At 32.9% G+C, this 26,639-nt stretch overlaps 1 protein-coding gene across 1 annotated transcript in view; it reads left to right on the top strand.

Annotated features, from left to right (window-relative positions):
* Arl5a (ADP ribosylation factor like GTPase 5A) overlaps window positions 1-24,766 on the top strand; it is a 29,302-nt gene extending 4,536 nt beyond the window's left edge. Inside the window, 6 exon segments of the mRNA XM_047545012.1 lie at window positions 7,088-7,148; window positions 7,635-7,782; window positions 9,697-9,780; window positions 14,790-14,871; window positions 14,874-14,940; window positions 18,561-24,766. Of these exon segments, the coding sequence (XP_047400968.1) occupies window positions 7,639-7,782; window positions 9,697-9,780; window positions 14,790-14,871; window positions 14,874-14,940; window positions 18,561-18,609 (426 nt within the window). The 5' untranslated portion in view covers window positions 7,088-7,148; window positions 7,635-7,638 and the 3' untranslated portion in view covers window positions 18,610-24,766.
* Window positions 24,767-26,639: the final 1,873 nt, after the last annotated feature.

The following is a 26,639-nucleotide window of genomic DNA, read 5'->3' as shown; positions in this document are numbered from 1 at the left end:
ATTGAATTTTTACTACAAAGTGACTCAATCAGATATCTGCCTCCTAATTTATTTGTTCATTCATTGATGATACTTTATTAAGCCCATGCTTTATTCCAGGCTCTGTATTATAGAGTGAAAGAACAATAGTGAACATGACAGATAGGGTTTTTGCTCTCTAAAGGATGTGGAACTAATAAGGCTAAGTGATAAATTGGGCATGAAGTGAAAATAAATAGGATAACTCCAGTTTACTTACCTTGGTGTTTGTGATTAGGCAATAGTTTATTTTTTTGTTTGTTTTTAATTAACGACTAGTAGTTGGAGGATACAGACTTCAGAAACTGGAAATAAATGGAATTGGTAGGCTGCCTGAGTATGTCAAAAGGAAATGAAAGAGAAAGCAATACAAGAAAAATAAGAATTTTTTTTTTCCTGCCATACTGGAGGTTAATCTAGAGAATCACATATGCTGGGTGAATGCTCTACCATTGAGCTACATCCCCAGCCCTTTGTTTTAATTTAGTATTTTATGATACAGGGTCTCACTAAATTGCCCACGCTGGCCTTCAATTTGTAAGCCTCTGAAATAACTGGGATTATAGGCATATGCCACTACACCCAGCAGTAAGAAGCATTTTGGGGACAAAATAGTATTTACTCGTAAACTCAAGCCTAAATAATAACTCAGAATTCCATCAAAACATTATAACTGTGTAGTTATTTTGGCTCATCTGCCTAAGTGTAGGAATGCTGTGACATAGATAGTCTAAAAGAAAAATTTTACTAAGCAATAAATTTTTGATAATTCCTGTATATCAAAGAATTAGAATGATGGAGTTTTGTTAGATTTGTCCACAGTAACAGTATCTTCTAGTATACATTTTTTATTATAGGGTTCTATGGAATATTTGTTTTAAAGGACAATTGTAACACTTTCCATCTACAAATTTATGTTTTGTATAGAATCTTGTGCCATCATGGTAATAAGAAGAATAGGCTGGGGTGATGAGAGCCTAAGAATGTTAGAGAGTTGATTTAGTATTAGAAAAAAAAAAGTATCCATGAATTATTAACCCTATCATTAGAAAAAAGCTAGTTTGTTACCAATGAGTTGGCACCTGTATCGTTTAGCCTATTACATAATTAGGTCTTAATTTTATAGTTCTTTTTGTGACCTACATTCTATATCTTAAATTTAGGAATCTTAAAAATAGAAATTGATATTTTATAGTTAAAACTCACACAAAAAATTCAAATAGATTAGTTTTGGGAGGGAACAAATGGAGATGTTGATAATGTGTGACTTGTAGGTAGGTATTAGGCTGGGGTGAGGAGGTGAAGATACTCTGGATCATGAATTCGTCATTGGAATGGTCCTCCAAAGGAACCTTTGACAGTTTCACAGAGTTTGTGATTCCTTGAAGATTTTCTAAGTTCTGCACATGTTTGATTGGAGTTTATTCTTTTTGAAGTATTTTAACCATTTTTTAAAAACCTCATATACTCAGTTATACTGCTTACATCACCCTGATTGATTTTTTTAGAAATCTGAGGTGGGAAATGTTTACATATTTATGTGTTTGTAGGTGACATAGGAATTTGCTGAGTTTGTAAAATTAGATAGACAGAAGAGGGAGGTTGTCTCCAGATGGAGAACCATGTTAGCAAAGTTAAATGATTGGAAATCTATGAGTCTAGATCAGCTTACCAAAAATTTAGTAAAGAGGTCAAGAAAAGAACTAAGAGATTTGGTTAAGACTAGCCATTCTTTGTCATATTCATTATTTTTTATGTGTTTATCTATTGATCTAACCTCTATTCACTTGTCTACTTTATCTTTCAACGTAGTATATAGGCCGAAGGGTATGTGTGACCTCCAAGGTTTCAGATTTGGATATTTCTCCTTCTTTTGTCCACAGCCACCTCATCTTACCTGCACTACCTTGTCTATCAACTAACTAACCTTTTGTCTACTAGGGCTTCCAGTCATTCCTAGCCTTGTAAGGTAACATTGAATTTCTTTCCCTCCCTAAATTCTATGGCAAGCAGATTTATTAAATTTTCATCACCATCTCTAACACTCTGTGTTATTTTCCACATATCAGACTTATCAGTTCTCACACTGTATCATCCACCATACTTTTCTTTTCCCAGTATGGCTTAATTTCTCTGCTCTACTGAAGAAAGACAACGGTTTAAACAGCTTATATCTGTGATAGTATCTGATTTTAGCCTTTTGATTCTCTAATTCATTCTGTACAGTGGCTTAAAAATTGATACATCTTGAACTGTTAATTCCGTCCTTTCCTTAGTAGACAACCAACTTGTGTTATGAGAAGATGAGATTCTTCTGGGATGAGTCTCTTCTGCCATCTGCCTTATCTCAGTATCTCTGGGTTTTTGCACTGTGATTTTGTTCAGAGTGTTTTACCTTGCTTATCACATTCAGCATGGGGCCAGGTATGGCAAAAATGTTTCTTCAGTCTTTTTTTTTTTCTGTTTAGTCCTACATAATAGCTTGGAAAGGCAATAGGTTCCAGTGGAGAAATAACTCCTGGAGGTGTGGCTAACATGAGATCACTTTTAAAAATACCTATACCAAAACCAAATGAGCATTTTTTAACTTTAAAGGCATCGTTTTAGGAGACTGGATAGTTTTTCCACTGATGTGTCCTACTGTTTGTTATTCATTGTATCTTTTGAAACTCCTTTTAGAATTTCTTTGGAGACAGAATTTTAAATCCATATTATTCAAAGATTATATCTTGTTTAAACAATAAAAAGATGATACTTGTTTTAGGTCCCCTTTCCCTTATAACTAAGATGATATCAAGTGACCCTCTTCTCTTTAAAATCAAAAAGTTAAAAGATTTCCAATATTGAGAATATTTAGAATGGTGTACCTCAGAGTCTAAAAGCAATTACGAAAGAAAAGTAACACAATTTTTTTGGAAAAAATGATAGCATGATTAAAACAAGTGTTTAATCTCCCTTCAGTGATTGCATACATACACACACATTTACTTATTTCATACTTGGTAGTTATATATCACAGTTTCTTGCATATATTTTTATTTGCTTTTGGGCTTGTCCCATTAATTTGTATTGTTTTTAGAGTACCATTTATTTCATTGCTTAGCATAAATGTGTTTTCTTCCAGACGGTTGACAAGTCTCTCCAAATTTTGTCCTGTAGCTTATGCATGAGGGTATTACAAAATGTATTCCTAGAACTTGGAGAACTAAGCTGACATTTTAAGACTCCTCTGATTAAAAATCATTATTCAGGTGGGAGACTTTCTTGTTGTATTAATATGTCTAGAGGTGCTTAAATTTATAGAAGTGAAGAATAGCCATGTCATGAAAGGGGAATGCTTAATTTGGGGACACAGAAAAACACAGAGCTAAGAGAGGCAGAATTGCCGTATTATTTAAAAACTTGCCAGGAGAAAAGGTACACTCTCCTAAGGACTCAGTTGTCTGCCCCTAATGCAGGCATGGCCCTGCTGTAAAAATGGATTAATTGGTCATCATGGACCATAACATTCCCTTATTTGGGATTCCATGTTCTCCAAATAATCTTTTGGTTTTAATTCAGCTATACTATATACTTTTCCTCAGGGAGACATGGTTATTAGTATTTTAGTTTAAAAATGTTAAAAATAACAAAACTAGAAAACTCAATAGAGACAAGTTTTGGGAGGGAGTGGATAGAAGTTGGTGATGCCTTTGGCTTCTAGGTATGTTAGGCTAGGGTGAGGAGATAGCACTTGTCAGGTTGTTTTGTTTTGTTTTGATTTTGAGATAGGGGTCTTACTATGTTGCCCAGCCTGGTTTCAAACATGTTTCTTCCTGTCTCAGCCTCTGAGTAGCTGGAATTGCAGGTATGTGCCACGACAATAGGTACAGTTTTAAATATTTGGTTTTATTGAATGTTATTTATTTGGCATTCTTATTTCTTTCAACTTCTGTGAGTTGCCTTCTCTGAATCTCTCTACTGTGGAATAGTAACAGGATTGAGCTTGTTGACCTGGGAGGCCCATGGCCATTACATTAGGCAAATTCTCCAGAGGAATGTCAACTATTGAGATCTCTTGACTTTCTTAAGTGTCTTCTATATATTATTAGACCTTAACTTTTAACAAGTATTACCTTTGTATTTGAGTCTTCTCTCAATTCCGTCACCTCATTGTCTCTGAACGTGAAATAAACTGGGCCCTGGATCATTTGAATGATTCTTAAGAACTTATATGAGGGGACAGTACTCATGTCACACTTGAGGACCCCAATGGTTCTAAGCTGTCTGCTTTCTAGAGAAATGGGTGACTGGATAAAATGAGATGTATTAAAATTTTTTATTTACTTGGTTTTCCTATTTTTGTTTAACAGAAGAATCGAGATAGCATTAGGAATACCCCTGTATGGTAAATGGCAACTATTTGGAATATTTACTATTTGAATTGTAAAGATCCCCTTATTCTGAGGTGTTAGAATTCTCGGTTTATTATTTAAGAATGAATTTTAATTGATTCAACATTTATTAAATGCCTGCCTTGTGCCAGGAAGAATTATAGTCCTGAGGAATACACAGATGATTAATATATATTCTGTACAGTTGAAGGGTGCTTAATTAAGCTAAGATTAATGAACATGTAAATAATTGTAAGTGCTATGTTAGAGGTATTATTTAAAAATAAAGCAGGAGAAAGTGATTCTTCATGGAAACCTAGGATGTTATAAGATAAGTAGAAATTCCCCAAATGGAAAATAAGAATAATCCCAGCATAGAGAGAAATCACGAGCAGCAGTAAAATAGTATTTGCTGTGATCATGTATGTATAATAGGAGGGTGACTTGAAATTTGGTATCATTAGCTGATTATAGTAGTGAGACAAAGCTGAAGACTGGTCAGTTTTCACTGGCCTAATAAACCTGAGAACTTGTACCTTATCTTCCTGACAAAACTGGAGAGTCATGACTTCAATAAGAGTTCTGTTTTGCAGAAAAAAGTTACTCTGGAAACAAAGGGAAGATAGATTAGAAATAAGACCACTTAGGGAAAATTTTAAAGTGCAAGATGGGGAGGATTTCATCTAGGACCAGGGGTAGGAGGCAGGTTGAGGATATATTTTTTGAGATGGAATCAATAGAATTTGGTGACATGTTGGGATTGAGAAAAAGACAAAGTAAATTTACACGGCATCTGCATTAATTATAGCAGCATTAAGCAATTAAGTAAGACAGTTATAGAACAGGTTAAAATATTGGGTTTTGGATATGGGGAGTGGCATTCTGTGTATTTGCTCAAGTAGAGTACAGTTGAAGAGAGACTTGGGAACATAGGTTAGGAATTGCCTGTTCAGTTGGGGGTATAACTCAGTGCTGGAGTACTTGCCTAGGATGTGCCAGGCCCTAGGTTGGAGCCCCAGCAAAAAAAAAAAAAAAAAAAGGAATATTACTGCTTTAAGGGTTAAAAGCTGTCACTGTCAAATTTATATCTTAATAATTTTATGGAAAAGACCAGAGTTGCTTGGCATTATATTCTTGTTATTTGTAGTAACTATGTAGAGCTTCCAAGTTGTATACTGTTCAGGAATTTCATAAATAAGTTTTTTCATTGTGAAAAAAAAAAAGAAATGGTCTCTTGATGATAGGCAGTACTGTATGCTATCTCAGTTGTTATACAACCCTGAAAGATATGTAGTATTTTCTGTTTTACAATAAAGAAACTTAGGATCAGAGAAATAGTTGCCAAAATCACATAATCCCCCTTGAATTTTTCCATAGTGTTTCCTTTACCTATTGGGGATAAAACAAACTACTCCTTAATTTTGTAACTTAAAGCAGTGATTTATTATTATTTTTCATGTTTCTGAGAGTAGGTGGCCTCAGCTAGAAAGCTCTTAACTTGGAGACTCTTATTTGGTTGTATTCAGATGACAGCTGAAACTGTAGAGTCTTCTCAAGGTTCATTCATACTGATGTCCAAATTTGCTTTGTCTTCATGTGCCTGACAGCTATGATGGCTGGAAGAACTGGGTAGGGGGAAATCACTGCTGGGGGTTGACTGGTTATCTCTCTTGATAAAGTCTGACCAAGTGATTAGCCTAGTTTTCCTCACTCAACTGCTTGGCAGTCTTAGACTTGTTATGTAGTGTGTGGCTTACCCTCGTAGGGAGTTGTCTAAAACAGCCAGGTAGCAACTGCAAAGATTCTTGATCTAGGCCCAGAAGTCATACATTATCACTTATACTGCATTCTGTGGATCGAAAGTGAGTCCCGGGCCAGTTCAACTTCAGGAAGATACCAAGGGGTATGACTGTCCAGGGATCATCAGACCATCTTTGGAAACTAGATTCCTCCACACACACTGCTTCTTTGGTAATTATTTGTAGACAGCCTAGAAATAGATTAATCTAAGTTGCCTTGCTAGTTTGTAAAAGAGGGTACAAGAAGGCATCCTGGGGAACCCAGATGTTTGAAGGAAGACTCAAAGAAGAGAAGTCAGTAGGAAAGGGGGAGAGGGGACAGCTCTCAAGAGACAGGAAGAAAAGTTAGAGATAGTGATGCCATAGAAGCCAACCAGTGGATGTAGACACTGACACCATAGCTTCAGGTCCTTAGATTTGTTCTTTAGTGGTTTAAATGTACATATAATTTACAATACTCATCCTTAGTTTTACTTTCCATTCACCCCAATTCTAAAATTTCACAAATAGAACTTCAATGATTTAATCTAATGTGAAACACTTAAATAACTTAAGTCATTTGTGAATGTCATGATTACATTTGGAATACTTTTACTGAGAGGAGACTTCCACAGGAGTAGAAGGAACATAGTGTGCTTCCAGCTTCCCAGAGAAGACATGGGAAAGATGAGAGGTCTCAATAAGATGAGAAGGATAAGGAAAATGAGTCTAATAGCACACTTCTGCTGGTCTTGCTTGGGATGGGTTTTTTTTTTTTTTTTTTTTTTTTTTTTTTTTTTTTTCAGTTCCAAAAAGGTATTCAGTGCTATGCGTTGAACTATACCATGGAGAAAAAGAAGGGTGAAATAGTTGTGTGTGTTGAAAATTAATAAGTCACTGGTGTTTTCTTTATTTCAGAGCACAAAGTTATCATTGTTGGATTGGATAATGCAGGAAAAACTACCATCCTTTACCAATTGTAAGTATTAAACTACCTTAAAAGATTTATTTTATTTTTTCTAATTACTTTTTCTGCCTGAGTGATATTCAGTCAGTGAATATAATGAAAAAAGTTGTATGGAATCTAAGTTAACTAAGTAAGAAAAGAGATTGTCCATAAACCAGCAGCCAAATTTAAGTGACTTTTTGTAGAAAGCTAGATATTTATATGACATTAAGTCCATTATTTAGTTGTTTTGCACTAAAGGTCTTTTGCTTGTAGAAAGTAGAAAAATATTTGCTTATGTAGTTTCTTATAATGATCTAGAATAGTCTATTAGTCTAGATGTCACCTGTCTAGTTCCAGCCCTATAAACCCTTAACCTGCTCATGGTATGAACTGGTGGAAAAAGGGTATTTGGGGATAAAATGTAAAAGTTTATGCTGCTTTGTCCCTTGATTGGAAAATTATTCAAACAAGGTAGCTTCTTTACTAATTGTAATATATATGAACTTTTTTTCCCAGTTCTATGAATGAAGTTGTACATACATCCCCTACGATAGGAAGTAATGTAGAAGAGATAGTGATTAATAATACACGTTTCCTAATGTGGGATATTGGTGGCCAAGAATCTCTTCGTTCTTCCTGGAATACTTATTATACTAACACAGAGGTAATGTTTCTTACTATGCTAAAACTTCTATAAAGAGAATGCCGGGAAAACACTTAGATTTGAATTCTTATAGGATCTTTTAAAAATATAGCTGTATTTTGACATATAGAGTTTCAGCATAATAGAATCTTTAATTCCCTATTTTAGTGTCATTGTTCTGTATATTCATTATCATTGAATCTGTAGGGAGAATTAGTGGTTGATTGGTCTGATTGTGCATTGATGCTAGAACTTGTCTGAGATAATTTTTATAATGACTTCAACTTCCAGTTTGTAATTCGAGTTCTTTCTTACTATTTATATTTGGTTAAGTAGGGGAAATCCTAGTTAAATGAGAAGGCTCTGGTGGTTTGAATCTTAGCCAATTTTATAGTGCATTTTCTTTTATGCAACACAATTGCACATTAAGAAAATCTTTTTCTTTTTGATTATAAAGTACTTTAGACATAATCATGTTTTTTTTGCACATTATTTCCTAACAGAAAATTTTAGACCTGTGACATTTGTATTCATTGTATAGGCCTGTAAATTGAAAGGCTGTGCTAATTGTTTTTGTAGTGTTGATTATTTTATAAGTTAACAAAATGTACTCTAAACATATCTTTTAAGTCATTAAGACACTAGTTAAGTGTCTCTAATAGCCTGACCCCAAACATTCCATTAAGCATTTAACTATCAGTGTTAAAGAAGGAAAGAGAAGTATGATTATAAAGGTATATATGGGCTGGCTGCATGTGCCATTGCGAGTAGCTGGTTGCATGTGCCACAGCAACTTGCGTAGCCTGTGTGAGGGCCTGCTTTCAATCCCCAGTATCATGGGTACCACTGTTATAATGCTATAGATATTAAATTATGGCAACACCTTGGAAATTAGCAACTTTATTAAAATACCTTAAATTAGAATGGATCTTACAGTAATAAAAGTAACTTATCAGTAAACCATCAAGTGAAAGAGGAGATAAAGTAGTTCTCTGATTCATCTGTCTTATGGTTGATGAAAACTGAAAAATAGAAGAGACTGTTAAAGTTAGTGGTTTATTGGAAATTCATATCTAGTTCTAAAAACTAGTGCTTTTAAATCATAGGCAGTCAGAATTAATTTGGGCATCATAAATACCATCATGAATTAGTTAATTATACATTTACTCCTGTTTCCCTTTTGCTTTTTGGTGCTCATGGAATTGTGGAAGAGGTTTAATAGAAGTCAGTCCCACACAGAGCCTTAAGTCTCTCATTGCATCTTCTGATAATAGTCTCATTGGTAGTTCAGGAAAGAATTGTACTTCCATGTAGCAAGTGCTGTTTATATAAGGAAGAGAGCTCATTTTTAGATACAGATTTGTTCTTTCAATTTGTTAATTTTTTAAAAATTGATTTCTTTAACTATGATGTTACTCCCATGCACATACCCTTTTAGATTTTCAAATGAATATTAATATTTGTCTGGATGTATCTTTAAATTAGGAGCATAAGTTTTTTTTTCTTATTTATAGTGCAAAAAGATGGACATAGACCCATTAGCATTTAAGATACTAATTTAGAAAACAAGTATGTTATATGTTGATTGGAATATTAGCATTATATTCTCTTTTCTCATTTTCTTTTAAAAATTAATAAATATATTTGAATTAGAAATGAATTGGAAGGGGTTGGAGATATAGCTCAGTTGGTAGAGTGCTTGCCTTGCAAACACAAGGCCCTGGGTTCAAATCCCAAGCACTGCAAAAAAAAAAAAAAAAAAAATGAAGTGGACTTTTAGACTTTATGATGTATAGTAGGTATCTCTGATTTTCCAACAATGCCATAAGATTCTAATATCTTGATATTAATAGCTAGTGAGTCAAATAAACATTTTATAAATTTTCACATACCAAATTATGTACTCACTAATGACTTTTTTGGTAATTATTTTAGTTTGTAATAGTAGTTGTGGACAGTACAGACAGAGAGAGGATTTCTGTAACTAGAGAAGAACTCTACAAAATGTTAGCACATGAGGTAAGTTATCTTTTTACATTGGATTCTGGGGTGGGAAGAGTATTTGTATTACTTTTCTTCCTAGTTTCTCTTGAAGATGCTATTTTAAATTTTTTTAAAAAATTGTCTGCTGGCTACTCCTGCTGGGCATGCCTGTTTTATGATTTTGACACTTCTAAAATTTGCAGTGTATCTGGAAACATCAGAAAGATTATGGAATTAACAGAATGTTATTTTATTTTTCCTAGATAAATTTGGATTAGACGTTTTACTGATAAGAATAATTCCTACAAATAACTTCCATTTTACATTTTGAATGGATTTATCATACAGATAATTATCATTGGAAATAGCACTTAGAGTACCCGGGTACATAGCAGTTTAGGAATTAAACCTGGGTGCTTAACTACTGAGCCACATCCCCAGCCCTTTTATATTTTATTTAAAGACAGGGTCTTGCTAAGTAGTTAGGACCTCACTAAGTTCCTGAGGCTGACTTTAAATTTGTGGTCCTCCTGCCTCATTCTCTCAAGCTGCTGGGATTGCTGCACCTGGCTGCAATTCTTAATTATTTCTTATTTATCAGACCGATGCTTAAATGTCTTACTGTTGCCAGGCGTTGTAGCAGATGCCTGTAATTCCAGCAGTTTGGGAGACTGAGGCAGGAGTATCTCAAGTTTGAGACCACTTTGGGCAACTTAATGAAATCCTGTCTCAAAATAAATAAAATTTAAAAAGGCTGGGGATGTAACTCAGTGGTAGAGTGCCCGTGGGTTTAATTCCCAGTACTAAAAATAAATGAAATGAAACAAATCAGAATAAAGAAAATAATGTAGTAGTTGCTTTTAGGCTTCTCTGATATTGTTTTTTTACCAAACAAAATGTAGGACTAGCCACATTCTGTTATTCTTTGAAAAATATTACTAGTGATATAAGTTAAAAATTAAACTAGTACTGGTGATGTAGCTTAGTGGTAGAGCACTTACCTGCAAAACAAAAAAACAAACTGAATAATATATTCAACTTAGTAATGATAATAGAAATTATAAAATCGTAATGTTTACTGTAATGGCAATTGATTTCTTTTGAATGCCTTTCATAAGTGCTGCCACTTTCTCATATTATAAGTAGACATAGAAAAGTTGATATTTAGGTGTATGGAGAATATTTTTTAATTTCAGTGAAATTTTTGTAAAGTGAAAAATTGAAATATCTTTGTATAAAATTTTAAAGTAATTTAATATTGATTTAATTTTTTTAAGTTTAAGAATTTTTATTTGTTTCAGGCAGCCTTTCAAGACTTTATAAAACCTCATGAAAAGGTTTTGTAAACCAAGATTCTTCATTTCTTGTAGTGATCATACCCACCAAATTGAACCTTTTCCTAGTTGATTCTAAATTCTGACAGCCATGTTAAACCTCCTGGGGTTTTAAGAAAAAAAATTTGCCTTTGTGTGTTCATTTACCAAGTGCTGTTTCTAGTTTGGGTTATATTTAGTAAGCCATAAAAGAGGCAGAAAATAAGATTTATGTTTTTCTTTTCAACTTGGTAGTTTTAAAAAATTTACTAGCATTCTTCAGTTTATTTTAAGGGTTGTTTTGTGAAGACTTTGGAAAAAGAAAGATAGATGCACATGTTGTCTCTGGGCTGTTTTTTACTTGTTAACAGGTAGTGTCCCTATTTGATATTTATTCTAATTGTCCAATGTGTAGCAGGATCAGTAAAATTTGAAGAGTCCATTAGTAGGACTCCAGCAAAGCCTTTTAATTTTATTAGCTGAGGGCATTAACTTGGACAGTTCATCTAACCTCTTCTGTTACGGGTGAGTACACTGAGACATAGAAAGGTTATGTGACTCGTTCTGCTTTTCAAGAGCCAGGATTTGAATTTAGGCATTCTTGCTCAGACTCTTAGTTCTGGGTAGAAAGATAAAAAAGACATAAGTAAGGCCTACCTGAAAAGTGAAAAGAGCCTGAATAGAAGATTATGGAAGAAAGGAATTACAGATGAAGTTTAGAGCTAGCATAAGCTGCTAAGTGGGGTCGAATAGAGCTCAAGAGGCAGAGTTCCAGAGAGGGACAAATGGATCAGAGAATGAGAATGTGTCAGTGAAAAATAAATTTAGACATGAGGTTTGTTGTACATTTCATAATATTATATTAACCAATATTAACCAATTATTATCATCATTGATAATGATTCTTCACATGTATTCCAAAATATAAAACTATAAAAAAATTTTAAAATACTTTCTCAAAGATTTTTCTTAAATGAAGTATATAAAACTTTGACACTAATTTTAAAATAGTTTCAAACACCAAAATCTGAATTTTCTTCAGAATGACTCAACTTCTAGGAATTGTCTTTACAAATTTCACAAATGAAGCTTTGAGAAACAAATGAACACCCCTGTATGGCATATAGAAAATGCTAAGTAAATGTCTCTTGCACTGCTGTTATTTGTCTCCTTAACTAAAGTACATTCTAGACTCTTGAGAACAGATAATCTGCAATATTTAGCAGAAAGTGTTTAAAATGGCATATTTACAGAAGATCATCATTGTCCACCTTATACTTTGACCTTTTGTTAAGTCGAGCTGATGAACAGCCTTAAGGTTGTGTTATAAAAAGGAATGGAAGATTTTCTTCCCTCCTGGCCAAAATATTTAAAAATATATAAAATAACTTGTTTAATCAAGAACTCCAGATAAAGTTTGAGCCTTTAAGATCTAGAATTATATTCAGTTTTTTATTTTGTTTGAAGACCTTTCAATAAATGACTTTATTTCTTGTGTTTTCATATTTTCATTTCAGGGGCTTCCCTAAATTTCAACACTGAAAGTGATGAACACAAATTACTTATAAATAAAATAATATAAAGTATACATCTTGTGCCAAGTATTTGTCAGAAGTTTTTTCTTTGAACATACTAGCAATAGCACACCTGACCTATATAAAAGACTTTGACACCTAGAAGATAGGAAGAATTGAAACCTAGAAGATAGGAAGATAGGAATTAAATTCCATGGAAAGTTCATCTACTTAGTTATTCAACCACATGTCAACTATTAATAATGGTTCCATTTTCCACTTAGGACAAGAGAAAAATATTTTATCCTTGATAATGAATGTACATATACAAGTTAGAGTCTTTCCCTTCAATTTTTTTGCCTTTTATATAGACATGTGAATTGAACTATAGGTGATACTAGTTGAGCATGAAATTTTAAAACTACCCATTTTAATAGTGTCTTTTTGAACACGGTATTCAGGCTGCAGCCATCACTAGCTATGGTAGCATTAATAGTTGCCATCCTGCAGAGGGCATCCTAACTAAAAGTCTTAATAATTATATAAAATATTTTGCATAATTCTTTTTAACCATGTAAGAAATTTACCACTTACATTTTGTATTCATTTAAGAAACAAAGGAGGGCTGGGGAGATAGCTCAGTTGGAAGAGTGCTTGCTTTGCAAGCACAAAGCCCTGGGTTCGATCCCCAGCACTGAAAAAAAAAAAAAGAATCAAAGGAGTCAAAACTATATTCTAACAAGAGAAATGTAAAACTGTCAGTTTGTGCTTGTAGAAGAATATTGCCTTAAATATATGTACATGTTATTAAAACCAAAATATCGTATTAAAATCCCTCCAAAGAATGACAACATTCAACACAGTTTAGAAAACCTGTAAGCATAGCACTAAAACCTTAGTTTTTTCAGTATCTCTTCATATATATAGGCAGAATTTTATGGGAGTTTAATTAACTAATTGAATTGCATCCTTCAAGGATTCTTGGCCTAGAATCCATAAATGGGATTTAAGGTATCTTTTAAAACACTAAAATTATAGGTAAACTTAAAAACATTTTTGACATACATACCTATGTGCATTTTTATGAGGAAAAGATCTGTAATTTCAACTAGATTATCCAGTAAGTCTCTGACTTTAAAACAGTCTGGAGTTGGGAAGGAGTGGGCTGGAAAAACACTTAAAGAACCTTGGGCCTGTTTTATGAGTAAAACATAACATTTTGGAGTATGCATAATTATTATTTTTAGAAAAGGGTAGCGTGGTGTCTTTCTCGGATGAGATACACAATAACTATTAGTTGTGAGGGACAAATGCAGAAAATTTTAAAGAACGTGCTCAGAATTATAAGCATAGAAGTGGTAGAATTTACTAATTGCAGAAATTTGGTAAGTTTAATGTTAATCTAAGATGATCTTATCATATATTTAAATCTTAGAAATCTTCCTGGACAAATAGGAGTTAGGTCTCAGGATGAATAGGATTGATTTAGAATAGTGCTTCTCAACTGAGAATTAAGCCCTAAGGCCTTAAGGCATGCATTTTAGTAATGAATTCCTTTATTTCCTATGCATCTAGAAGGTATTAGCTACGTGCATTTGGGAGACTTGGAGTGTAATCACCAAAATCATTTTCTACAGAGTTTAGTTCCCTTATGGAACCATGATTGTGAAAGACTGGTTTAGAAGGTTGAAGGGAGGGGAATATAGGCAGGTGAAATGATGTGAACATCTTTTCAGAGGTGCGAATAACATCATTTGGAGATGGGACTGTCCAGAACTGTTCAGAGAGCAGTAGGTTGACTGATAATTAGAGTGCTTTATATAAATTTGGTAAGGCGTAAAGTAGAAAAGTACAAGTAGGGTAGATTTTGGAGAACTCTTAAGTACCAGGCTAAAGGGTAGCTCTTAGTAGCCATATAAGCCTAGTCACATTGGGATAATGGGTATATTTTATATTTGAACTTTTGATTGTTAAATATAGTACTTAGAATCATGAAAAAATAGTCTAAGACTATAAGAAATATGTAAATTCATACTAGAATATATTTATTCATTTAAAATGTGTTCAGTATTAAGTTTACTTCTATCAGCCTATGAGTTGCAAGATACTTTTGTATAGAATTGTTAAGAAATTCTAGGTTTATAAGATGAAAAACAATCTAAGTTGGAAAATATGTGGAAAAATAAACTGGTCTTTAAAGTTTTGTTTGCTTTTATAGGACCTAAGAAAAGCTGGATTACTGATTTTTGCTAATAAACAAGATGTTAAAGAATGCATGAGTGTAGCAGAAATCTCCCAGTTTTGAAGCTAACTTCTATTAAAGATCATCAGTGGCATATCCAGGCATGCTGTGCTCTTACTGGCGAGGGGTAAGAAGTCTTCCTCTTAGGTTACATGTATTTAGCTTAGAAATGTTTTTGTCTCCTTAAAACCGATAAATATTTAAAGAAAAGATGTAAGAAATGGTTGATGTCTACAGTCAGAGACTTTTTAGGATGGTTTTGTAAATACTAAAACACACATAAACATATAAACATAATACACATAAATCTACTGAACATATAGATGATGAAGTTACTCTAGGAGCTCAGAGAAATGAGTATCATCAAGAACTGGACAAGTCAGGAAATGCTTCTTAGGATAATGATGGAACTTAAGAACTAATACTTGCTAAGCATATCCCATCTCAGGTGCTTTCCGTATGGTGTCTTATTTAATCCTCAGGGCAGTCCTATAAACTGTTTTTAATACACATTTTATGAATAAAAAGTCTGAAGTAGAAGAGGATTCAAGCATGGACTAGTTTAGAGATATTTTCCATTGCCATCAGTGCTGTCAAAAGGAAATTTTTGCATTTTTAAAACAAAGTTAGAAGATAGTGTGGCACATGGAGATAGCATGGCATAAGGGTCCTTGGTTCTGGAGTGGGGAGAGTTGGAATGGAGGTTGGTGCCTAACAGTAGGGTTTTGCCCAGATCTAGTGCCCAGAGATGAAAATATTTCAAGAAGGAAGTGTTAGCTTCGTCAAATATAAGATCAGCAACCAGGAGGAGAGAGAGAGAATGCATTGACTTTAAATACCAGCTGTAAACTCTTAAATGTGGCAAGAAGAGGAAGGAGGGATGATATAGAGGTGGTTGAAAATAGAATAAAAAGCTAAAAGAAGCCAGGCTCAGTAGGTCATGCCTATAACCCCTGTTACTCAGGAGGCTAAGACAGGAGGATTGCAAATTTGAGGCCAGTCTTGGCAATTTAACAAAACCCTGTCTCAAAACTTAAAAAATACAAAGGGCTAAGGATGTAGCTCAATGGTAGAGCACCTGGGCTCAGTCCCCAGTACTGGAAAAAGAAAAAAAAAAAAAAAAAAGGAAAAAACAAAAATGGTTAAAAGAAGGTACAAGCTAAAGTTTTGTTGTTTTTCTTTTTTCAAAGATACGGTAGATCTGTGTATGTGTGTCCGTCCGTGTGTGTCTGTCCCCGCACCCATGAGCTGAATAAAAAGTTAAATGACAAGTGAACGATTCTAAAAAAGTTTTAAATTTTCCATTGAGGTTCTTGAGGTATTCAGAAAGAGCAGAACCCTAGGCATAGATGAATGAAATAGGTAAAAGAAATGCTTTTCCTTTCAAGACCATGATGAACAGTGAACTAGTAAAATGAGTGTTGAAGCCGTATTCTAATGAAATAGAAGATATTATTACAGACATTCAGAAGAGCCAATTATAACTTTAAAAAAGCAAATCTATTCATTTAAAATAACTCAGACAATACCAGTTACCCATATATTCATTTAAGTAAAAATATGTTACATATTTCTTTGCCAAATAGTTGAATATAAATATGGAAAGAAGAAAAAAGTTTAATACATGTTGATATATATTTCAAGCAAAAACACTGATTGTAATAATAAATTTGATAGTAAAGATAGTCATCTAGGATTTACTTAAGATTTAATTTGTATACTTTGACAATTGAGTAATTGGAAAATATATACAGATTATATATGAATTCATTTTCATTTGAAAAAGAATAAAGCAATAGATGAGAGTGTCTTCAAATTTTCGTTCATGTGGGTTTCTATTTGCGGCAGCTAGCAAGGAGAAATGTTTAGTTTGGGGGGAAATGTTCCATTTCCTTCTGAAGTCTTGATACTTTGGACCAAATTCTTGATTTTAGTTTTGGTCAGCATTTCGATTTAGTGAGTTTGAGATCACACTCTTTGGAACTTGTCCTCATTTTTTAATACCCATTTTTGCTGTTTGCTAACCTTCCTAAAATTGGATTTCTCTTTAACATGGAAAGATTTTGCCAGGTACAGTGGTACACACCTGTAACTCCAGCAACTCAAGAGGTTAAGGCAGGAGGATCACAAGATTACAACTTTTAGGGGGGTGGGAGGGGTTAGTGTTAGGGTTAGGGAGGGGGGCAAGAATGGAGGAAGGAAGGCCTGTATAGAGGGAAAAGAGGGGTGGGGGGGTGGGGGGAAGGGGAAAAACAACAGAATAATCAAACAACATTACCCTATATAAATTTATGATTACACAAATGGTATGCCTTTACGCCATGTACAAACAGAGAAACAACATGTATCCCATTTGTTTACAAAAAAAAAAAAAAAAAAAAAGATTGCAACTTTGAGACCAAACTCAGCAATTGGCAAGACTCTGGCTCAAAATTAAAAAAAATAAAAGGGCTGAAAGTATAGCTCAGTGGTAAAATGCCAGGGACCAAAAATCACCAGTATCAAAATAAACAAACAAACAACAAAAATCTAAAACCATGGGATGACTTCTGATCTCAGTATAGTGAAGTTTAATTAAAGTAGTGGATAAATCCTTAGAACAGTAGTTTCTAATGTGCTATTAGTTAAGTACTGTTCATTTAACAGTTTGGAATTTTATCTTTTTATTTGTTGTTTTTATTATTGTGCCTTATTTCCTATCAGTAGTTTAAAAGTAGAATTTAGTTAGGCCACAACGATTTGTTTACCTCATTGCCATCTATTTTTATATTAGATTTGTATTGCTATTTTTTAAAAAATTTAATATTGTATCTTCATTTTGTTGTAACAGTACTTGAAACCATTTTCCTCTTGCTAAACGTTTAGTTTCTTACCACAGTGGACATCCTTATGGTTTGAATTTGTTACTTGTTGTTCAGCAATCTAACTGGTGTTATAAGATTTTGCTGCCTTCAGATTTTTATATACAAATATAATATACATACATGTTTACTTTGTGTTAACAACTCTACTATATATTTAGTTTAATATCCTGCTGGTTTTTCATTTCTCTCATAAGCATTTTTCATATCAAATTTTTTTTGAAAAGATTGGTTTTAATGTTTCTTAAGACAAATGTTCCACAATTTGTTAGTTTTTTAAATCTACTTCTAGACATTTAAATACTTTTTTTATTAAAAATGCTTTAATGAGGGCTGGGAATATAGCTCAGTTGGTAGAGTGCTTGCCTCACATGCACAAGGCCCTGGGTTCAATCCCCAGCACCGCAAAAAAAAAAAAAAAAAAAAAAACTTTAATGATGGTCTGAGGGTATAACTCAGTGGTAGAATGCTTACCTAGCCTGTACAAGATCCTGAGTTCAATTCCCAGCACTGCAAAAAAGGCTTTAATGAACAGTCTATATGTAAATCTATTTATCTCTTGATTTTTTTTTAGAATTAATTAGAAAAATATTTCTAATATTTTTAATGTTTTTGCTGTCTATTACCAGATTATATTCTATTGGCATTCATTGCATAATTAGTGAGCTCCTTTTTATGTCACCAAGAGCATTCTAGATACTAGAGATATAACTAGAAAAAAGCATGGATGTACTGTGTGTGAAAGAATGGTTTCACTGCAACAGCACCAGCATTGAGTACTGTTGATTTTTAAAACTGTTGTTCATAAATGAAAAATATCATCTTTAGTTTGTAGTCCATAGTTTTTTGTTCCAAATTTAATCAAATGATTTTGGTTTCTTTTTAGGTTATGCCAAGGACTTGAATGGATGATGTCACGACTTAAGATTAGATGATCTCTACTGACCTCCTCTCATAGACTTTGCATAAACAAAGTGCTGGACTTTACCTGAAAGCTGCAAAAATTAATGGTTTAGATATATTTATAATAAACTGATTTCAATTTTTTTTCTATAAGAAGAAAAATTAAGACCACTTATTTGAAAACAAGATGAAGTCTCACCTTCCAATTTGCTTTCTCATTAGTTCCTTCCAAAGTACTTTATTAAAGCTGTGATTGAAATTTTTCTCAATGAATCCTCTCAGGACAATGTATAGCCTGTGGTAAGTACAAAGGGAGAGGAAAATGTTTTGAACTTTAAGAGCTTTATTATCAGTATACCCCTCCCTAATTGAATGTTGTTCTCTTCTTGTTCCTAAGTCAAAATACAAATCAGCACAGATACTGTTTCCAATATTTTAAATGTCATGTTACTTATGAAAAAAAGTATTTTGCTTAAGGTTGTGTATGTATTATGTATATACCTCAAGTTCAATTTAATGACTTTGATTTATGTTCTAAAGAAAAGCAAATAACACAAAAATTGGTAATATCCTTAGTTATTGCCCTAATGAGATAAGAACTGGCATTGATGTTAAGTGCCATTTTATACTTTTCCTGTATGTTCTCTGTATTGTACTAACCAACGCCCTCCGCCAAATCATTGAACTGCTCTTAAAAAAAAAAAAAAAAAAAAAAAGATACAGGAAAAAGCTTGACATTGTATACCTATTTTTGTTGACCCATAACACACATGGAAACATGTAATCCAACTGAGTGAAATATCTGTCAAATTCTTGGCTTTACCAGTTGACAGAATTGCACATTGAGCATTTATCAGATTATTCCTTGTATTGGTCTAAATTACTGAATAGATTGTTAATCCATTTATCAGTCAATCATAAGTTGCGATTAAAACTATCAAGTGATTTCTTCTTAATTAAGAACTATTGTGTGAAACATGTCTACCCAGAGAGGTAACATTCTATAAATATTATTAAATAATTTAGCTACAGTCTTCTTAAGTATTAAACTATATATGTCAAGCAGTTCAAGAGAATTTGAGAGTACAAGTAAGGCATAAAAATTTTCCAAGAAACATTTTAAATTTTTTAATTTGTAGATTTCTTCTTATTTTAGGAGTTGGAATACTTTTGAGTTTTTTTGTTTCTGTAAGTTGTCTTATATCTTATTTCACCATGTAAATGTATTGTTTAACAATTAATAATGGCAAATTTTTTAATGCTGTTGGCTGAAAAACTGATTGACATGATATATTATTTGTACTAAGAAATAACTTGACCCAAAATACCTTTTATTTGCTTAGGGTTTTTTTTTTTGTCTTGTTTTGTTTTTTATGTCTGAAAATTGAAGGTATTTTTGTCATAATTGTAAACAGATTTATCCTGTGTTAAAATATATACTCTTATTTGTATATCTTTTTTGCCCTGAAAATTTGAAGGTTAATCCAAACTGGCTTGTTTTAGAATGTTCAAGAAAAGAAATAACTATGTTTAATACCAACCTTTTAAATTTCATGAAGATTTTGGCAGGAATTGTAGTATATACTATAAGCATTAACAAAACAGAGAATTTCTTTCTATAAAATATAAAATGCTCAGTATCTAATCCAAGTTGGTGTGGTATATCAGTGTTAACTTTGGATGTTTCGTGTTTTGTATTTATGTTACAATTTTCAAAATGCAAATATAACATTTAATATTTCTCATGCTTTTTACAAAAGTAAATCCTAAATTACTAAGCTTTTTCCATATGTACTCATACTTTTGAAATTACTTGTCGCATATTAAAAATTCCCTTAAAAACTCAATTCTACTTTGCAGTTTCATCAGAGACAAATATTCTTTAATGGAGTTCCAAAAATCCACTCTTTGTCCTTTTTATTTTTAATTTGAATAATCATGTGCTTAGTTCCTTTGGATTGCTGTCCTGTCACCTCAACTCATACCGACACATTCACTTGTCATCAGGGTGTTGGAAAATTTTTTTCTTCATTGGATGTATAAAGAAAGCATGCACTGCATTGTTATAGTTGGTTTAGTGTAATTGATTATTGTCATGATATCATGAGAATACTTGGTATCTTACACAACATTAACAAAACATGACTTTTTTATTTTCTACCCTTCTATACTAAGCATCAAAAATAAAACAGTACCTGTGTACTTGTATGTAAAACTGAAATTGCAACTGTGAAAAAAAGATATAAATTCTTCTACGAAAATATCAAAATTATTTGAACAGTATTTTTCCAAATAAGATGGAGAGCCTCATGAACAGTCATTTTGACAATTTATATGTAGTTTAAATGAAAATAAGCAAGAGTAATGCTTTTGGATTTTTAATAAGTTATTTTGTGGTATAAACAACATCTCATTTTGGGTTATTCGTGCTAAGCTTTGGAAAGAACAAAGATTTATATCTCTACATGTGGCTAGATTTAAATATCCTGTTTTGATACTAATTTTGAAAGTCATATAACTTCTTTTGATGGTAAAGTTACCATATGCTAAAACATTAAGATATACTTAAATTTGTCATAATAGCATTTGTAAAGTATATCTTTCACATTATATTGAAGGTTCTTGTTTGAAATTTTTAGTTTTCCCTATCTTCCCAGCACATCATGGCCCTCACAATGGGCAAAGAATACAGTGAAGGCAAGTGGGATGGGGGCAGTGGGGAATGGGCATTCATTTCCTTATATGATATTTTGCCTTAAGAATAGAAAAGTGCTTTAGCACTGTTGGTTGGCATATTTAATGCAGGTGGTGAAAGTGACTTCAGAAGTGTTACATTAAATGGAGAGCGGAAGAGTTTCTGGCCTTTTAAGAAGTGCCTAGTAGGTAGATAGAGTCACAGAGAGGTGCAGGGAGCTTGAGTAAAGGTGTGAAATCCCTGAGATGTTCTTTTCCCTTTGTCTTGAGTGTATAGTATTAAGATGCCTAGAAATGGGACTTTATTGTCTCTCTCATGGGCACTTTACATTTCTTGCTGTGACTACAGCAACCACATACAGTACAGTCAACCTCAAAATCTGTTTATATTAATGTAAATAGAAAAATTATAGAAAACTTTAATAATCTAGTTTTCTGTGCAGGCATTTTTGGGAATGTACTGTAGTCTGCTATGCTTTGAATATAGGGGTTAGGAGTACATTGTAGATTATCTGGAATTTTTGGGTCATCTCTTAATTGCCCAGTGTATTCTGGCATCAATCTCATTTTCAAGGCTATGTTAATGGCAAGGTTTCTTCACATGACTCAACTTTGACCCCTTCCACGTCTTACTTCAGAATTGACCTTTCCCAGAGCTCAATCATCCTTTGCTCTCCTGTATGTATGTTCACTTACCATTCATGAAGATATATTGTCTCTGTTGTAAAGGTATAATAAACTTTGTCTATAACCATTATTTGCCAAACCACTGGTTTCTGAATAGCTCATCTAGTTCCTAGCTATCTACCTACCATTGGCTTTATTTACTTGTTTGGACTTTGTTCCTTAAAGGTATTTTAAGAGTTGTTGAGTCCATCAGAAGACCAGATTGTGGTGTATACAGCATATACATACCAATATTAGAATCCAGTCAATTATACCATACTTAACATTTTAATGCTTCTTAATTTTTCATATGCTGTAGATTCAGAAAGATAAGAGAAATACCTAAACTCTGCCAGTTCCTTGAGCTACTAGTAAGGTCTGGAGGATGTTATGTGTGCATTATTTTCCCATTACCAAGAATGCTTATGTTTTGGAGCATACCAGTTCAACTAATTTAAGTTGGAAAAAGATGCCACATCTTTATGTAGTGTTTAACTTAAAGACATCCTTAAACCATTGCCCACATTCCATTTTTTATCATGTTTTCTTAAAGAACAAAGATCAATATTATATTGTAAAGAAATTAGTAATGAGAAACTTAGTTTTACAAAATAAACCAATTGGAATGAACTTTTTTAAAAGATCAGAATAATCAACCATTATGTATTGTCTGTGTAGATGCAGGTATAAAACAGAAAAAAGCCTTTAAAGCTCCACTTACACAAAAGAATATATGAAAGATTGTTTTAAGATCATGATAGTGGAGTAAGAGAAAGCAAGCTAGAATATAGCACTTTGCTAAAAAGTGATTGCTTCTTTTTAACCCTAAAATGGTGAGAAATCATGAAGAAATGTAACAAGATACAGATGGATTAGATATGCAATATTTCTTATTGATTGTCTAGCCCTCCCCCCTTATATATTGCTCTAAAAGCTAAGTTTAAATCTTTATGGTATTGTATGCTAGATAATTCTATTCTTTGGTAGAAATTTCCCATAGCCTGTATTCAAGAAGTGCCTGAAATTGATTTGTGTTAATTTTTAAGTCCATCTAATAAATTATGTGTTTTATATGGTATTGTATGTGCTTGTCTTACTGATGACACAGACCTGAGGGTTTCTAAGTCACAATTTATGCTTTATTTAAATAAAAAGATTTAAATTTGAAGATATCCACCTAACCCTCAACAAGCGTAGTATAAATAAGCATCAGCAAAATCATTTTTTCTCTTTTCTAATAAAAATATTTCATGACCTTGTCAAGTTAATGCAGAGACTAGAAAACTGAACTCTTCCTGTTTTTTAAAAACAGTTTTAACAGAACATTATACTGTTTATGTTTTAAGATCTCAATAAGAGTTTGTTTCTTATATAAGAGTAGCCTCTTCATTTTTGGTTAGTGGTTAGCAATTTTGAGTATCCAAACATTTAGTCTTCAACCATTTCATTTCCTTTTCTTTGTTTAGATAGTACTTAATCAAAATATTTGCTAGAATCTTACTTATTTCTCATATATTGTTCCACACTTAGAAAACTGACCATAGATTATAACTGTAAATTCTTGAGAAAAGCTTGACTGTATTTTTAGCAATGTACAGTTACATTGTGTTCATATTATAAGTCATTTTGCATGGAAAATGAAGTGTGTATATGATTTTAAATTAATGTGTATTATTCCCCTTCCCCAAACTTCTTACATTGATGATATACAGAATTCTAGATCATTAGATTGGAGTAGCCTTTTCTTCTATTATGCCCCTCTAGGTTCCATGAGATAAGGTGATACCTGCAAAGCACTTTTAAAACTATTTTTTAGGTTAATCTCCAGGATACAGCTTTGAGGAGGCAGCTATATCTAATGAGGACTCTTTTGGTTGCTAGAGATGAGAAAAGTATATACTAATAATTTTAATTTCTGCATAAAACATTTTACTAGTTATTGATTTTTAAATATGACAAATTCTTGTAGATATTCTTGTTTATCATATTTTCCCAGAGGAGCCTAAGTAAAAGTGTGTTCCAACTAGTCTGTTTGTATAACCCCCACCACAATTGCTACCCCAAATTGAGCCGTATGAATATTGACAAGTTAGAAAGCCTTTTGAAAAATTTTGTGTTCTTGAAATTTCAAACATGATGAAAGGTTTTCAGTCAAGCTTTGCATGCAAAAAGAGGTGGAAATTTTGTCTTATCTCTCTGCTTTATGAACTTGTTTCTCTGTATACTAGGGAAATTTCACACAGAAGGAATATTCCAGGAAATAAGGATGTTGAAGTTCTTTGATGCTTTTGTGTTTCCTCAGTGCTGATGTGTCAGACGTCTAGGAAATAATGCTTTAGGGCTTTCTGACCAGACAGCTTCATGGATGACTGGAGGATATTTATGTGTATTCTGAGGAAGGGAGGAAGCGGGCAGATTGGAGTGGGGACTTTTCCATTGGTAAAGCAGTGTAGTCAGCTGCTTTGCAGATGTCCTACTTCACTATACTTTTATCAGTGTTCTTGTGCCCATAATTGACTGAAATGTCAGGCTGCAGAAATGGAAGGTGGCGACCAGGTGACCACTAGTAGAACCTTTTCAATTTTGAAATGGAGGAATAATGTCAAGGTAGTTGGGGAGGTAATGACAAAGGTTTACTGGTGATTTTCCATGTTTGATAATGTACATTAAACTTTAAAACAAAGTTGCATGTTAACCTGGTAAAAAGTATTGTCTCTGCTTTATGCTTCAAGTAAAAAGAAAAAGACTCAAGTTTAAATTGTTATTCTATTATGTACTGTTATATACACCTTTTCTTTTAGAAAGGGTTAATTATAATTACTCTTCACACCTCTGTGTTGTCAGTGTTTTTATTCTTTTTATTCTCTAAATCTGCAGATTCTTTGGTGGTAGGGCTGGGATCTGCCAAGGCAATCGAAAAGGTATTATAGAAACATTATGTATATGACAAAGACTGTCTTTATGTTCTTGCAGAAACTTTTTTAGAACTTAATCCATTCAGAGAAGACTTTCTATGTTTTTTTAAATGTGAGAATTGGAAACAAATTGAACTTGATAGTGACCAATGTGTAATTGATTTGTTTTAAAATGTCAAAAAAATCATATTAGTGAATATCCATGATTATGAATGATAATAAACAGAAGAAAAAAGGGAAAAAAAGTGGAGAGATGGGAGTCACCCCCAGGCATATGCATATTTGTTATCTTTCTCACCTACACTAGGTGGTAAGCACCAAGAGGGCATCGACCTGGGTGTTAAGTTTAATAATCATGTCTATTTCAAAATGAATTCAAACTGTTTTCCACATGAGTTCTTATAATAGAGATAGGATTTATTTTGTTAAACATGGCTTAAAAGTACCATACAATGGCAGATAAATATATACAAATTGTGTTTATTTTAAATCTCTATGGACCTACATCTAGAGATGTCAGTAACATACTAGTGTTTGTTGTAAGCATCTGTGGCCATTGAAATAGGAAATGGTACAAAAGCTCTTTTGGAAAAAATAACAGTATCATCTTACTGATCTTTTATCCCCTTTTCTTCAGTTTTCACATCTGCAGTATTCCTTTTTTGCTAGTAAATATCTTGTCCCCTGAAATGAATTAGATCTTCACAACATTAAAGTAACCTGACATTCCTTTTTAATGTTTACTTTATGACTGGTACCATCCTTTTGGGATTTCATGAGTTGGAATGTCTAGGTGACCAGTTATTCACATCCCTACTTACATGCTTTACATTCAAGCAAATTATTTTTTATCAGAAGGATGTTTACTTGAAAATCTTTTTTAAACAGTTCCAATATAGTTAGTTAGGTACCCCAATACTATTCAACTGTTTATAATTACAAGGAATACTGTGATGGACATCTTTTGCTTAATGCTTTAAAAAAAATTTTAGGATTATTTATTTTAACTAGAATCCCAGATGTGAAACTACTGGATTAAGTGGTATGATAGAATTTTAATTCATTTATTATTAGAACCTTGGGGGGTTTTGTGAATAAGTGAAATATGTTAAATATACTAGCCCTTTTTGTTAACTTTTTGTGGCTGTGTCCAAAATACCTGACAAGAAACTTAGAAAAGAAAAATTTATTTTGAGCTCAATTTCAGAGGTTCAGTCTATGGTCTGCTGACTCCATTCCTAAGGGCCTAAAGTGAGGCAAAGAGAAAAAACTGCTTAGCTCATAGTGACTGGGAAGCAGAGGTATAAAGGGGGAACCCTACAGGGAAGATACACCCTTCCAGGGGGTACCCCCAGTGACCCACTCCTTGCAACCATGGCCCACCTGCCTACAATTACCCAGTTAGTCTATTCAAACTAGGATAGATGGATTAGCTCTTACAATTTAATCATTTCACGTCCTGCAATTAACAGAAAATTTGGGGTGACACCACAGATCCAGACCATAATTTACACTTTGTCATATATTTGTAGATTTTTTTCTAGTTTGCCCCTTTAATTTTTATAATTACCTTTTGTTTAAAAAAATACATTATTTCTTTGAAAACTAGAAAAGAAACACAATTAGTCAAAAAATGAAAAAACGTACATTGTCCCAACATTCTAGATCACCCATATCAACACCCTGGGCTTGCTCTCTCTATATTTTTTTTTCTTTAAAAAGCTAAATTTTTCACAAGCACACTATGAACATCTATGAAGTAATTTTTTTTTAGATATAAAACATTT

Source organism: Sciurus carolinensis, chromosome 3 (genome assembly GCF_902686445.1).
Source record: "Sciurus carolinensis chromosome 3, mSciCar1.2, whole genome shotgun sequence".
In the NCBI taxonomy this organism is placed as follows: domain Eukaryota; kingdom Metazoa; phylum Chordata; class Mammalia; order Rodentia; family Sciuridae; genus Sciurus; species Sciurus carolinensis.
The sequence above is the reverse complement of the archived record's forward strand: the minus strand, read 5'-3'. Positions and strand labels throughout refer to the sequence as shown.